Source organism: Vulpes vulpes, chromosome 2 (genome assembly GCF_048418805.1).
Source record: "Vulpes vulpes isolate BD-2025 chromosome 2, VulVul3, whole genome shotgun sequence".
Taxonomy (NCBI): Eukaryota; Metazoa; Chordata; class Mammalia; order Carnivora; family Canidae; genus Vulpes; species Vulpes vulpes.
Genome location: NC_132781.1, coordinates 43,519,130 through 43,530,679, shown reverse-complemented (window position 1 = coordinate 43,530,679; position 11,550 = coordinate 43,519,130). Strand labels below are relative to the sequence as shown.

General features: G+C 59.0%; 1 protein-coding gene across 9 annotated transcripts; it reads left to right on the top strand.

Annotated features, from left to right (window-relative positions):
* Nucleotides 1-3,552: 3,552 nt before the first annotated feature.
* Nucleotides 3,553-11,549, top strand: CORO6 (coronin 6). 9 transcript variants are annotated; one of them, XM_026016172.2, is made up of 12 exons: nucleotides 3,556-3,767; nucleotides 4,904-5,164; nucleotides 6,544-6,666; nucleotides 7,112-7,241; nucleotides 7,334-7,515; nucleotides 8,111-8,230; nucleotides 8,651-8,770; nucleotides 9,220-9,324; nucleotides 9,413-9,558; nucleotides 9,929-9,986; nucleotides 10,102-10,332; nucleotides 10,430-11,549. In XM_026016172.2, the coding sequence occupies exons 2-12, from the start codon at nucleotides 4,967-4,969 to the stop codon at nucleotides 10,550-10,552; spliced, it is 1,536 nt and encodes a 511-aa protein (XP_025871957.1). In that variant the 5' UTR covers nucleotides 3,556-3,767; nucleotides 4,904-4,966; the 3' UTR covers nucleotides 10,553-11,549. The 9 variants fall into 9 exon arrangements, with proteins under 9 accessions (XP_072604002.1, XP_025871960.1, XP_025871957.1 ...); XM_026016171.2 differs by having other exon boundaries at nucleotides 10,427-11,015; XM_072747900.1 differs by having other exon boundaries at nucleotides 3,630-3,767; nucleotides 4,965-5,164; nucleotides 10,427-11,015.
* The last annotated feature ends 1 nt before the right edge of the window (nucleotide 11,550 follows it).

Below are 11,550 nucleotides of genomic sequence, written 5' to 3'. Positions count from 1 at the left end.
TGGCTCCAACCAAGTGACCAAGCTGGGAACCTGCCTGGCCAAAGAAGCTCTTGCCAAAGCCACCACCTGGATGTTAGGAGAATGAATAAGCAAAGGGACCAAAAGTCCTCTGCCATGTGTGGTACAGAGTGACTGCTCTGGGACAGCTGCTGTGACCTGCCCCAACAGGGACTAGATTTATTGGGTGGCTGACCTCTCTGGACATTTGTGAGATAGAGCTCACAAGCTCCCAGCGCAGGCCACCTCAGCTCACTGATTTCTAAAGAAGTAAAAACTTTTTAACCCTCTCTTGCCATTAGAAGAGAAGCATTGGATGTCAATGGTGGAAGAAGGGAAATTAGATGAACAGGCAGTTCTCTAAAACAGGCTGAGTCTGGAAGGGAGAGGCTCTCCAATTCTCCCACTCCTCCACAGACCCATCATGGGATATTTAGTGGTACCATCATTCATCACATACAAGGCATCACTATTACCTAGGGAAAGCTTAGTTTCCAAATTGCTAACAAAACAATGTACTGACATTTCCAGAGAAAATACTGCCTCAGGGGCACCTGGGTGGCTCAGTCGGTGAAGTGTTTGCCTTCAGCTCAGGTCACGATCCCAGGGTTCTGGGATCGAGCCCCACATTAGACTCCCGGCTCAATGGGGAGCTGCTTCTCCCTCTCTGCCTGCTGCTCCCCCCGCTTGTGCTCTCTCTCTCTCTGTCAAATAAATGAAATCTTTTTTAAAAAATACTAAAATACTGCCTTAAACTAAAGTTAAGCCTGCCTGCTACATTCTGAATTATCCAAATCAAGGAGGGGCACATCACTGGTCTCTGGCTAAAGTGCCAGGGCATGATGGTGAAGGCAAGGTCATTTTACAAAATTTTCTACGGGTGCCTGGCGTCACTGACTAGATAAGCTCAGTCTGTATGGCCAAAGAAAATAGGGTCTAAGTTGCCAGGCCACCTCTTCCAGAAAAAGACTTTATGAAAGATTAAATCCATGCCTGTCTTCTACAGATTGTAGTTCAAAACCCAGCTAATAATTCAATTGGTTAACCACACAGGAAAGCACCAAGCCCAAATGGCTTCTTCCCCTGATTAGTTCTTTATGCCTAGGATCTGCCTGCCTGCTCTCTGCCAAGCTTTGGCAGCCAGAAGAAAGCTAGAGGGCAGGGCTGAGGCATTCCTGGTCCAAGTATTACCTGTGAATCCCTGCTCCTGTACCTGGAGAGCACCCTTCTTCTCAGATGACAGAACCAAAGGCAGGGTGGATTAAAGGATTCCTACTTCCTAGTTTCAGACTCTTGCCTCTAGATTAGAAGGCTCTTTAAAGAGGAGAAAAAGCAAGGGAGAAAGAAAAGGTAGGAGGCAGCATGTCAAACTCCTTGTCTGCCAACAGGTGGTGCAGAGTCGGAAAGAAACTGACCCAGGCCTCTCCTGTTCTTTACAGCTCAGAGAACTGCAAAACTGGGGTGATTGAGCCAGAGCTGGAACTCCAGTTTTCTAATTAGTCTAAGCATCCTTTCCTCTGTGCCACAAAAAGTAAATCTCAGTATCAGCATTTATGAGATAAGGTGGCACTATCCTTCAAGAGACAGAAATGCATGGAACTGAAAAGCATGGACCCAGGTGCTGGACCCCTGGATAAGTCTCAGCTCCACCAACTACCAGTTGAGTGATGGGTAAACTACTTAATCTCTCTGTGTGTGCCTTGGTTTCCTCACCTATAAAATAGGGATAATAATAGCTAATAAGAAGGCTATTATCAGAATGGAATTAATATGTGTAAAGCCCTTAGAACAGTGTCTGACACAATAACTACGAGCTATTGTTATTAAGGAGCAACTGAGTCACTCAGATCTTTCCCTCCTAATCATGTGCCTGGAATCTTTAGGTGAAAAGGAGACTCATCTACCCTTATGGCCCTCCCTGCCATAAACTATTTCTGGAACCCGTAACAGTTTCTGATTCTGTTCCCCTACAAGCCACTGGATACTTGGACTCTTTCTGAGAAGGAGCCCTGTATGGGCTACCACCTGCCATCTCCTTTACTCCCAATGCTAATCTCTGCCCTCTGGAAGGCCATTCCATTGATTCCCAGGTGTGCCTTGGAGAATTGGAGGTAATAACTAGCCTCATGCTGTCCTCTAGGGCCTGATGATCCAAAGCAAGAAATCGAGGCAGTGGATGAGTGCTGGGTGCACAGCAGCTTTCAGGGACAAGCGGTTCTTCACTGGCTGTGTTTTGACAGGTTTCTTTTTATTTCCTCCTTAGCCTTGATGGATACTCAGATCTTTGGGTTTCAGGGGGAGTGAATGAGGGCTGGGACTTCCCTGGAACACAGCTGGGCATCAATTCAAACAAATCCCAGAAGACTTAGGAGTCAGGCTGGGCATCTAAAATTTGATTACTGGGGCTCCCCGGTGGCTCAGTAGGTTAAGTATCAGCCTTTAGCTCAGATCATGATTTGAAGTCCTGGGTTGGAGCCCAGCCACCAACTGACTCCCCTCTCAGCAGGGGGTCTGCTTCTCCCTCTGCCCCTCACCCTGCTCATGTTCTCACCCTCATTCTCTCCCTCAAATGAATGAATAAAATCCTTCTTTAAGTAGGGACGTCTGGGTGGCTCAGCGGTTTAGCGCCTGCCTTCGGCCCAGGTCGTGATCCCAGGGGTCCGGGAATCGAGTCCCACATTGGGCTCCCTGCGTGGAGCCTGCTTCTCCCTTTGCCTTTGTCTCTGCCTCTCTCTCTCTCTCTTTCTCTCTTCTCTGTGTGTGTGTGTCTCATGAATAAATTTTTTTAAATCTTTTTTAATAAATAAAAAATAAAACGTGACTGCCAAAGGCCTGTGGCAGCTGCTTCTCCTTGATGTGGTGTCTCCCCACGGGGTCGAGGTGGATTCACTTCCCCATCCTTGGGCTGCCTTTCTGCCAGGCTCCACGGAATCCTCTCTAACCGGGTGAAAGGCCTAGTTACAGTGCCAAGGTGTTAGGTTCTCAAGTGGTCGCTACGGCCCCTTATAACAACAGTAACAGCGACATTCACAGCGCCCTGTCGGGTACACTGGAGCAGCCCTGGCTCGGCGCTCGCTCAAGGGCTGGGAAGACTCCGTCAGGGCATCTCTCCGGAGCCTGTCCCCGGGAGGGTCCGGACGTGCAGGCCCGCAGCGAGGCCCGCCAGCCGGCGCGGGCTAAATTCGGAGTGCGATTGCAGCAGGGATGCGGCGCGAAGGCACCTGATCTTGCGCGCTGCCGGCTCTCCCTGCCGGAGCCAGCGCGGTGCGGGAACCCGGTCCGCCCGGCCTGCCCGGGAGCCCCGAGGGCGGGCAAGGAGCGCGCGCAGCCCGCCGGACACACTCCATCGCTCCGACAGCTTTCCGCGGCCGGCGGCCGGGCTGCGCGGGCTGCGCGGGCTGCGCGGGCTGCGCGGGCTGCGCGGGCTGCGCGGGCTGCGCGGGCTGCGCGGGCTGCGCGGGCTGCGCGGGCTGCGCGGGCTGCGCGGGCTGCGGCGCTCGACTTTCCCGCCGCTGGAGGGGCGGGGCCGCTGTGGCCCCGCCCCGGCCCCGCCCCCGCAGGTTGATGGCAGCGGCAGCTGGGACTGCAGCGACGCCGGGCCCGGAGAGCCGCGAGCAGCGGCCCGAGCGCGCAGAGGAACACCCGGGCCCCAGACGCCGCGGACACCCGGAGGGGAGGTTCCGGCATCCCGACTCCCTCGGCCCCAGCGCGCACCTAGCCCCTCTGCAGAGGAGCCGCAGCGCGAGCGCCCCTCGCCCACTCAGGACCAGGTACCCCCTGCCCCCTGCCCCCCGCCCCCACCGCAGCCACCCAGCGGGCGGGGGCTCTAGAAGTGGCTGAGATCCGCGCCCCCTCCCCCGCGCCGCCAAATTCGGTCCCGGGCGGGGCGGACTTGGTGTCTATATTTGGCCGGACAGCGGCCCGCGCGCCTGCACTGCACCGACACCTCGCTCCCTGAGAACGCAGTGCCGCGGCTGGAAGCCCGAGGAGGGTGCGGGGAGGCCCGGGCCTCAGGCCTGGGGCCGCAGGAGCGGCGTGAAGGGCACAAGGATGCCCGGGGCTGGGGAGGGGCAGGAGTCAGGGGATGGGGTTTGGAAGAGCTCGATGAGCCCCCTGGGGAAGAGCACAGCACAGACCCCAGCTGAAGAAAAAGCACTTCACCCTCCCCACTCCTGCAAATCTGGCCCTAGCCCCGCGGGGTTGAGGACCCCACCCTGGGAGAGTTCAACAGGAGAGAGGACCCACAGGAGAAGCGAGACCGATGTATGGTAGGCAAAAGCCAGACCATGGTCAGGACCTCACGGAGAAGAAAAGAGTGGAAAGAGGAGAGATCCACCTTACATTGTGTTCCCCAACAGGATGCGAGGAAATTGATGAAAACAGCAGGAAAGACTCAAGTTAGCTGACAGGAGGAACTTCTTAGCAAAATCTTAGAAGAAGACAAAAGCCCATCTGCCTGAACTATGGTAGAGACACAGAGTTGAGGACCTTGTGGGGGTTGTAGTCTTAGCCCCATAGCTGGCGTCGAGCCAAGATCCCACAACCAAGGCCTCTGATTCTGGACAAGGTGCTGCTGGGAGATAAACCACTTCCTGAAGAGATGCTCATCCAAGGATGGCAGCAGGAGAGCAGCCTGGCATTGAGGCTCCTCCCAAAACCACTTCACTTGCAGGAAGCTTTCAGGCCCAGTCAAACTCCACTGTCCCCTGCCTGGGTCTCAAAGGAGAAGTCAGGCCCCAAATCCTAACCCCTTGAATTAAGCAGCACTTTACAGGCAGCAAAGACCCTTCCCATAGTTTGTTTAATCACCTGGAAGAGAGCTCCCTGCTTCTAGGATCTGACTCGTAGCCAGTAATCCTTCTCACTCCTCACCCCCCCCCCTTCCTGCTCTTCCTCCCTCCCACAGCTCACAGGACTCAAGACCAAAGGCATTTCTGGGCACTGAGATCCTCCATTTCCACCCACAGCCATGAGCCGACGTGTGGTTCGGCAGAGCAAGTTCCGCCATGTGTTTGGGCAGGCCGCAAAGGCTGACCAGTCCTACGAGGACATCCGGGTGTCCAAGGTCACATGGGACAGCTCCTTCTGTGCGGTCAACCCCAAATTCCTGGCCATTATTGTGGAGGCTGGGGGTGGAGGTGCCTTCATTGTCCTGCCTCTGGCCAAGGTGAGGGATGAGGGGAAGAAAGCACGTGGGAAGATGCTGGCTGTGGCCCCTGGGGACTCCTACAGTCAGGAGGGCAGCTTGTATCCATCGGCTGCTCCCTGTTCCCCAGGCCCTTGGGGACCAACTCAGAGGCTCCCTCACCCCACCCAGAACAGCAGCATCACAGCGGCGTGGACCCACTCATAGCCCACCCCCTTCTCTGTGCAGCCTCCTGTTTCCAGCAGAGTCCAGAAGGCTATTGTGGAGATAGCTGGGAAGCAGTAGAGCCAGGGCCTGACCCAGATTCTGTTCCTGTCTCTCCTAATGTCACACCACCTCATGTTTTGGGTGTGGGATCTTTCTCCCCAGTGCAGGGTGACCATTTGATCAAATCATACCCCAGAGCAGCACACCCAGGACAGGATCAAGGTCTTTGCAAATAGTCCCTGGTCACCTCCCCACTATGGTTCTTATAGTGAGATAGAATGAAAACAAAGGGCAAAGGGACATAATACATAAGGCCAGACCACTTCCTACCCCAGGGATGGGGGCCAGACAAGTACTGCCACCTTTGCTGAGTAACCTCAAGCCCCTTGGAAATCTGCACCCCCCAGGATGGCCACTCCAAGTCATGACCTTGATCTGGCCCCCACACCTTGTTAAGGGAGACCCTGCAGGTGGCAGGGTCAGGAAAAGGCCTGACAATAGCCAGTGACTCATTCAGGGACAATGCAGACATCATCCAAGGACACCATCCCCAGGGCTCAAATTTCAGCTGGAGCCACCTCCTCACCCAGTACAACTGCCATTCCAATGCCACACGGCCACCCCTCTCCCCTACTGCCTGGTCTGGACTGATGCCAGCCCCTGCAAAGGCCTCAGAGACCCCATAAAAAGCCCATAAAGACCAAAAGTAGATGAGCCCCAGCTTAGGTGGGGAACCTGCTGCTGGTGGTTCCAAGGTCAAGGGGGAGTTCTGCCAAAGATGACTGGGAAAGGGCTGTTGGCCACTGCATTGCATATTACCTCATCTTGACCTCTTCTACCAGGGGCTTCCTACAGACGTCCTAACTGGGGGGACAGGCCCAAGAATAGCCTTCTCCAAGTAGGTATTTTTGCAAGAGCACTGGGCTGAGAAATCAGGTCTTGGGTCAACCAGTATCTTGCTCTGGGTCCTTCGCTAAGTCATTACCTCTCTTGTGTCTGATCCCCTGATGTTAAATACTTCAACTCTCTTTGCCTTCAGTGAAATACAGGAAGTAGTTGGATGCGGTTAGAGGTGCAGAAAAGGGGTTTGCAAAGAGAAAATAGGTGATAGAGTATTGAGATGTAAACAGGTCCATTGCCCCCAAAAAACACACAGGAAATTGACCCTACAGCTCCCTCTCTGACCCCTCCAGACAGGACGAGTGGATAAGAACTACCCACTGGTCACTGGGCACACTGCTCCTGTGCTGGACATTGACTGGTGCCCACACAATGACAACGTCATTGCCAGTGCCTCAGATGACACCACGGTCATGGTAGGAGCCAAATGGATGCTGCGGGGCAGGGGAAGGGGGGAGGCCCGTCTCACCTGTGCTAGGGAAGGCAGAATAAGAGGTGCCCTAGCCCTGCTCTGCCCAGCTCCCAGGCTATATTTAGCCACATGCCCACCCTTTCCCAGGATGCACTTCTTAGGACTAATTATAGCCATGGCCAACTTGAGGCCTGAAGAGCAAGGGGCAGTGCTCTGAAGTCTCCCTGCTGGGGTGCATAGAGAGGTCTCTGGAGAGCTGGCACTGCCCCCTCCTGGCTCCCAGCTGCTTCTGCCCTTCACAGACATCATTACATCCTGCCCTGCATTTGACCCTTACCACTCAAGAGAGCCGGTAGGGATGGGCGGTAGGGAGGGCAAAATTGGGGAGGAGTGGAGGGACAAAGCAGGCTACTCATTCCACTCACCCTATGCCTTTTCCTCCCTCCCAGGTGTGGCAAATTCCAGATTATACTCCCGTGCGCAACATTACAGAACCCATCATTACACTCGAGGGCCACTCCAAACGTGTGGGCATCCTCTCCTGGCACCCCACTGCCCGGAATGTCCTGCTCAGTGCAGGTCTGGGGGCCTAGGGAGGGGTCCCTACTGTAGATGCGGGGGGGGGCGGGCAAGGCAGGACCCAAGTAACAGTGACTGGCTGCTCGGGGCAGGTGGTGATAATGTGATCATCATCTGGAATGTGGGCACCGGGGAGGTGCTCCTGAGCCTAGACGACCTGCACCCGGACGTCATCCACAGCGTGTGCTGGAACAGCAACGGTAGCCTGCTGGCCACCACCTGCAAGGACAAGACGCTGCGCATTATCGACCCCCGCAAGGGCCAGGTGGTGGCGGTGAGTAAGCTTGGCTCGGCCATTCCCCAACCCTTACCCCAGGGACCAACTATCAGGCCCCCGTACCCTCGATCCTCGATCCTCGATCCTCGGAATCTCTAGTCCCAGCTCTCGCCTCCCCCGCCACCCCCAAGCCCCACTTAAGCCCACAATTTTCTGCCCCGCTCCTGTTCCCTCCGTCTCCCTCCATCTCAGAAGCTCAGAGCAGTGCTCTGCGAGTTGTAACTGAGCAGGGGAGAAGCCGCAAGCTCTGTCCTTCCACCAGAACCTGCATGAAACCTCCCGGACCCCTCTCCTCTTCGCCGGCCGGCACCCAGCGCCGTCTTCCAGGGTCTGGGGCCCCCCGACACCGGCTCTCCGGCGGGCCCCTTTCTGCCCTAGTGGACCCGCCGGGCGAGGGGACAGGGGGCAGCCCTCGCGCCCCGCTAGTCCTAGCTCGGTGCCCTGGGGGGCGGCGGCACCCGCCTCGCCAGCCTCACTCTTGCGCGGGGCGCGGGGCACGTGCTCGTCTGCGCCGGGAGCGCGCGGCGGGCGCGGCGGGGGTGGCGGCGGGGGCGGGCCGGCGGGCGCTCTAACCCACTAACCCCGCGAGCAGGAGCGAGCCCGGCCTCACGAGGGCGCCCGCCCGCTGCGGGCCGTCTTCACTGCAGACGGGAAGCTACTCAGCACCGGCTTCAGCAGGATGAGTGAGCGGCAACTCGCGCTCTGGGACCCGGTAGGCCAGGCCGCGCTGGGCGCGCGCGCTCGCTCCTTCGGGGGCTCCACGAGCGCCCTCCCAGGCCGCGGCCCGTGCGCGAGAAGGCGGAAGCGGCGCGAGGAGCTCCCGACCGGGAGAAGCCTCGCCGCGACCCCGGGGAGCCGGCGGACTTCCCTTGCTCTAGGGCCCCGCCTCCGAGCGCGCCTGAGGGCTCGGGATCGGCCGAGAGGCGCGCGCCTCCCGCTCCCTCCCGGCCTGGGGGCCAGCCGGGGCCCCCCGGAGGAAGCTGAGTAGTTAGGCCCTCTTCTGTCTCCAGCCCCCTCATCCCACCTCCCCGGCGCTCCCCCGCCAAAGTCAGCAAGCCGGTCGCTCGTCCCTCCAAGCTCCCCCAGGGCAGGCAGCTGGGTGACGCCTCTCCCTGTCTCCCCCTCCCCCCAGGAGAGGTTTGCGGCCCACGAGGGAATGAGGCCCATGCGGGCCGTCTTCACGCGCCAGGGTCATATCTTCACCACGGGCTTCACCCGCATGAGCCAGCGAGAGCTGGGCCTGTGGGACCCGGTAACGCAGCTGGAAGCTTGGGGTGTGTGCCCCGGGGACTGGCATCACGGGAGAGGGGCCAGGCGCCCCCCACCCGCAGGGCATGCCCACCTGGACTGGGCTGGAGGCTGCTGCCCCCTTTGCAGCGCCTGCCATCCCCACACCCACCCCTCTGCCCAGTTTTGCTGCGTCGCCTGAAGGAGCCCAGGCTGGCACCCCCACCTGGTGATGCCGAGTCCCTGGGGGTGGTTTGCGGTGACTGCATGCGGCGGCGCAGGGGCCAGATGTGCCGGCGGGCGGGGGCGCTGGGAGTGATGTGTCCGTGGGCGGGACGTGCGGCTCGGTTCACCAGAGCTGCCCTGGGAACGCATGGGCTGTGGAGCGGGTAGGAAGTGTAAAGGGGCTTCAGGGGCTCCAGAAGTGGCACGGTGGCCGGGACAGAGCTGGTCACGCCTCCTGTGCCCGGGCAGAACAACTTCGAGGAGCCAGTGGCACTGCAGGAGATGGACACAAGCAACGGGGTCCTACTGCCCTTCTATGATCCCGACTCTAGCATCGTCTACCTATGCGGCAAGGTACTTGGGCCTGGCAGGAGTGGCAGGGGCTGGACGGACATGTTGAGGGCCCCGCCTGGGTGCGTCTCCGAACCCACTGGTTTTGCAGGGCGACAGCAGCATTCGATACTTTGAGATTACGGACGAACCACCTTTCGTGCATTACCTGAACACCTTCAGCAGCAAGGAGCCTCAGAGGGGCATGGGTTTCATGCCCAAGCGGGGGCTGGAAGTCAGCAAGTGTGAGATCGCCCGGTCAGCAGCCTTTGCCTTTCTCTCTTGCCATCGGGGAAGACAGAGTCTTCTCCAATAGTATCTTTCAGAAGGAGTGGGGGTATTTTGCAGGGGGAAGAGAAGGAGGGGGCTGGGGGGGGGGGGTGTCAAACTGGCTTGTTTCGATGCCAGCCCCCAGCGCTCACTAGTGTAACATAATCTAAACTTCAGTTTCCTCATCTGTAAAACGATGATAAGCCCCCCATCAGAGATGTTTTACCAACTGGATCAAACGTGTTTTGAAGTGCAGTGCATGGTAGGGGCTCAGCAAGCGTTGGGTGTCCAACTTATTGGTCCCAGGCAGAAAAAGGGGTGGGAGCCGGCGGGGGTGCTGAATCCCGCTCCCTTGCAGGTTCTACAAGTTGCACGAAAGAAAATGTGAGCCCATCGTCATGACTGTGCCCCGCAAGGTGAGGGGGCCCGGAGAGGGGCTGGGCAGAGAGGGCTCCCAGGCCGAAGGGAACGGAGCAGCCCCGGCCCTCTGCTAACGCTGGTCTTCCTGCCCCCGCCCCCCCGCCCCCACAGTCAGACTTGTTCCAGGACGACCTATACCCAGATACTCCCGGCCCCGAGCCGGCCCTAGAAGCGGACGAATGGCTATCTGGCCAGGACGCCGAACCGGTGCTCATCTCGCTGAGGGACGGTTACGTGCCTCCCAAGCACCGCGAGCTCCGCGTCACCAAGCGCAATATCCTGGACGTGCGCCCTCCCTCTGGCCCCCGCCGCAGCCAGTCGGCCAGCGACGCCTCCCTGTCGGTGAGCTCCCGCTCTGCTCCACGCGGCCGGGCCCCAACCCCCTCCCCACCGCGGCCCCTTCGTGACAAAGCCTCTCCCGCCCTCCGCGCCCCAGCAGCAGCACACCCTGGAGACGCTGCTGGAGGAGATCAAGGCCCTGCGCGAGCAGGTGCAGGCCCAGGAGCAGCGCATCACGGCCCTGGAGAACATGCTGTGCGAGCTGGTGGACGGCACCGACTAGGGCGGCGCGCGCGGGGGAAGCTCCGAGCCTGGGGGCGCGGCGGGGCGGGGAGCAGGACTCGGCCCCGCCCCGACTCTGGGTCCGGACTTCCGGACCCCGCCTCTCGGGGCGGGGGCTGGGGCGGAACTGGGCAGGGAACACCACCCCCTCGCGGGAGTCCTGGACGAATGGAGCGTCGCGAAGGCTCGCGTCCGCCTGGCACCCGCCGGGCTCCATGCCTCGTCCGGGACTCGGCAGGAGCTGGCCTCGGGAGCCCCGGGGTGACGGGGACCTCAGTGATGGTGCTGCACGGCGACGCGGTGTCCCTTCTGTCCCCCGCCCGGGGCAGGGGAAGTGCTTAGTATTAGCGCTATTCTTGGGGATATCGGGGCGCTTGGGCTTGACCTCAAAGGGGTGGCGATTCGACAGATCTCGCCAGACCGAACGGGGAGAGTTACAGGACTTCCCCCTCTAATCAGCTCACTGGATTCCACTCCCCCAAGTGGGAAAGCGGACGGATGTCACCCCAGTTCTACAGACATACACAAAACCCGTTGGCTGTAGAGCCAAACCCACGGCTACACCCAGCAGTCTAGGGCAGAGGGCTGTCTTCCTTCTTTTCACCCGCAGGGGAGAGGGCGGCTTCCTCACTGCACCCCTGCCGGAGAACTAATCAGAAAACTGGCATGGAAGCAGGTTCATACCCTTCTTCCCACCCCCCGCCCCCCACTGCCCCCAGCCCTCTGCTGTGGCCTTGACTCTAGGAGGAAAACAAGACTTAACTGAATTTAATTCTTTTACTAATTGCTCAGTCTGTGCCTCCAGCATGTGTGGGGGTGAGGGGGCCAGACCCCCAACCTCTGCAAATGCTGTATCCCCAGGCTTGCAGGGGTGCTGACAAAGGCTCAGGACCCACCAGGCATTCTCTTACCTCAGAGCCCTCCCCACACTGAGGTTCAGAAGGAACCCCCAAGCCGTAGGTGGGCGTTCTTTCCCAGTAAAGCCAGCTAGGAAAAGCC

Excerpts from the sequence above, each read along its gene's own strand:
- CORO6 (XM_026016171.2), top strand. The coding sequence starts at position 4,967 with ATGAGCCGACGTGTGGTTCGGCAGAGCAAGTTCCGCCATGTGTTTGGG. Across the intron at positions 6,667-7,111 it reads CAGATGACACCACGGTCATG|GTGTGGCAAATTCCAGATTA; the intron begins GTAGGAGCCAAA and ends CCTCCCTCCCAG. Across the intron at positions 10,333-10,426 it reads CCAGCGACGCCTCCCTGTCG|CAGCAGCACACCCTGGAGAC; the intron begins GTGAGCTCCCGC and ends TCCGCGCCCCAG.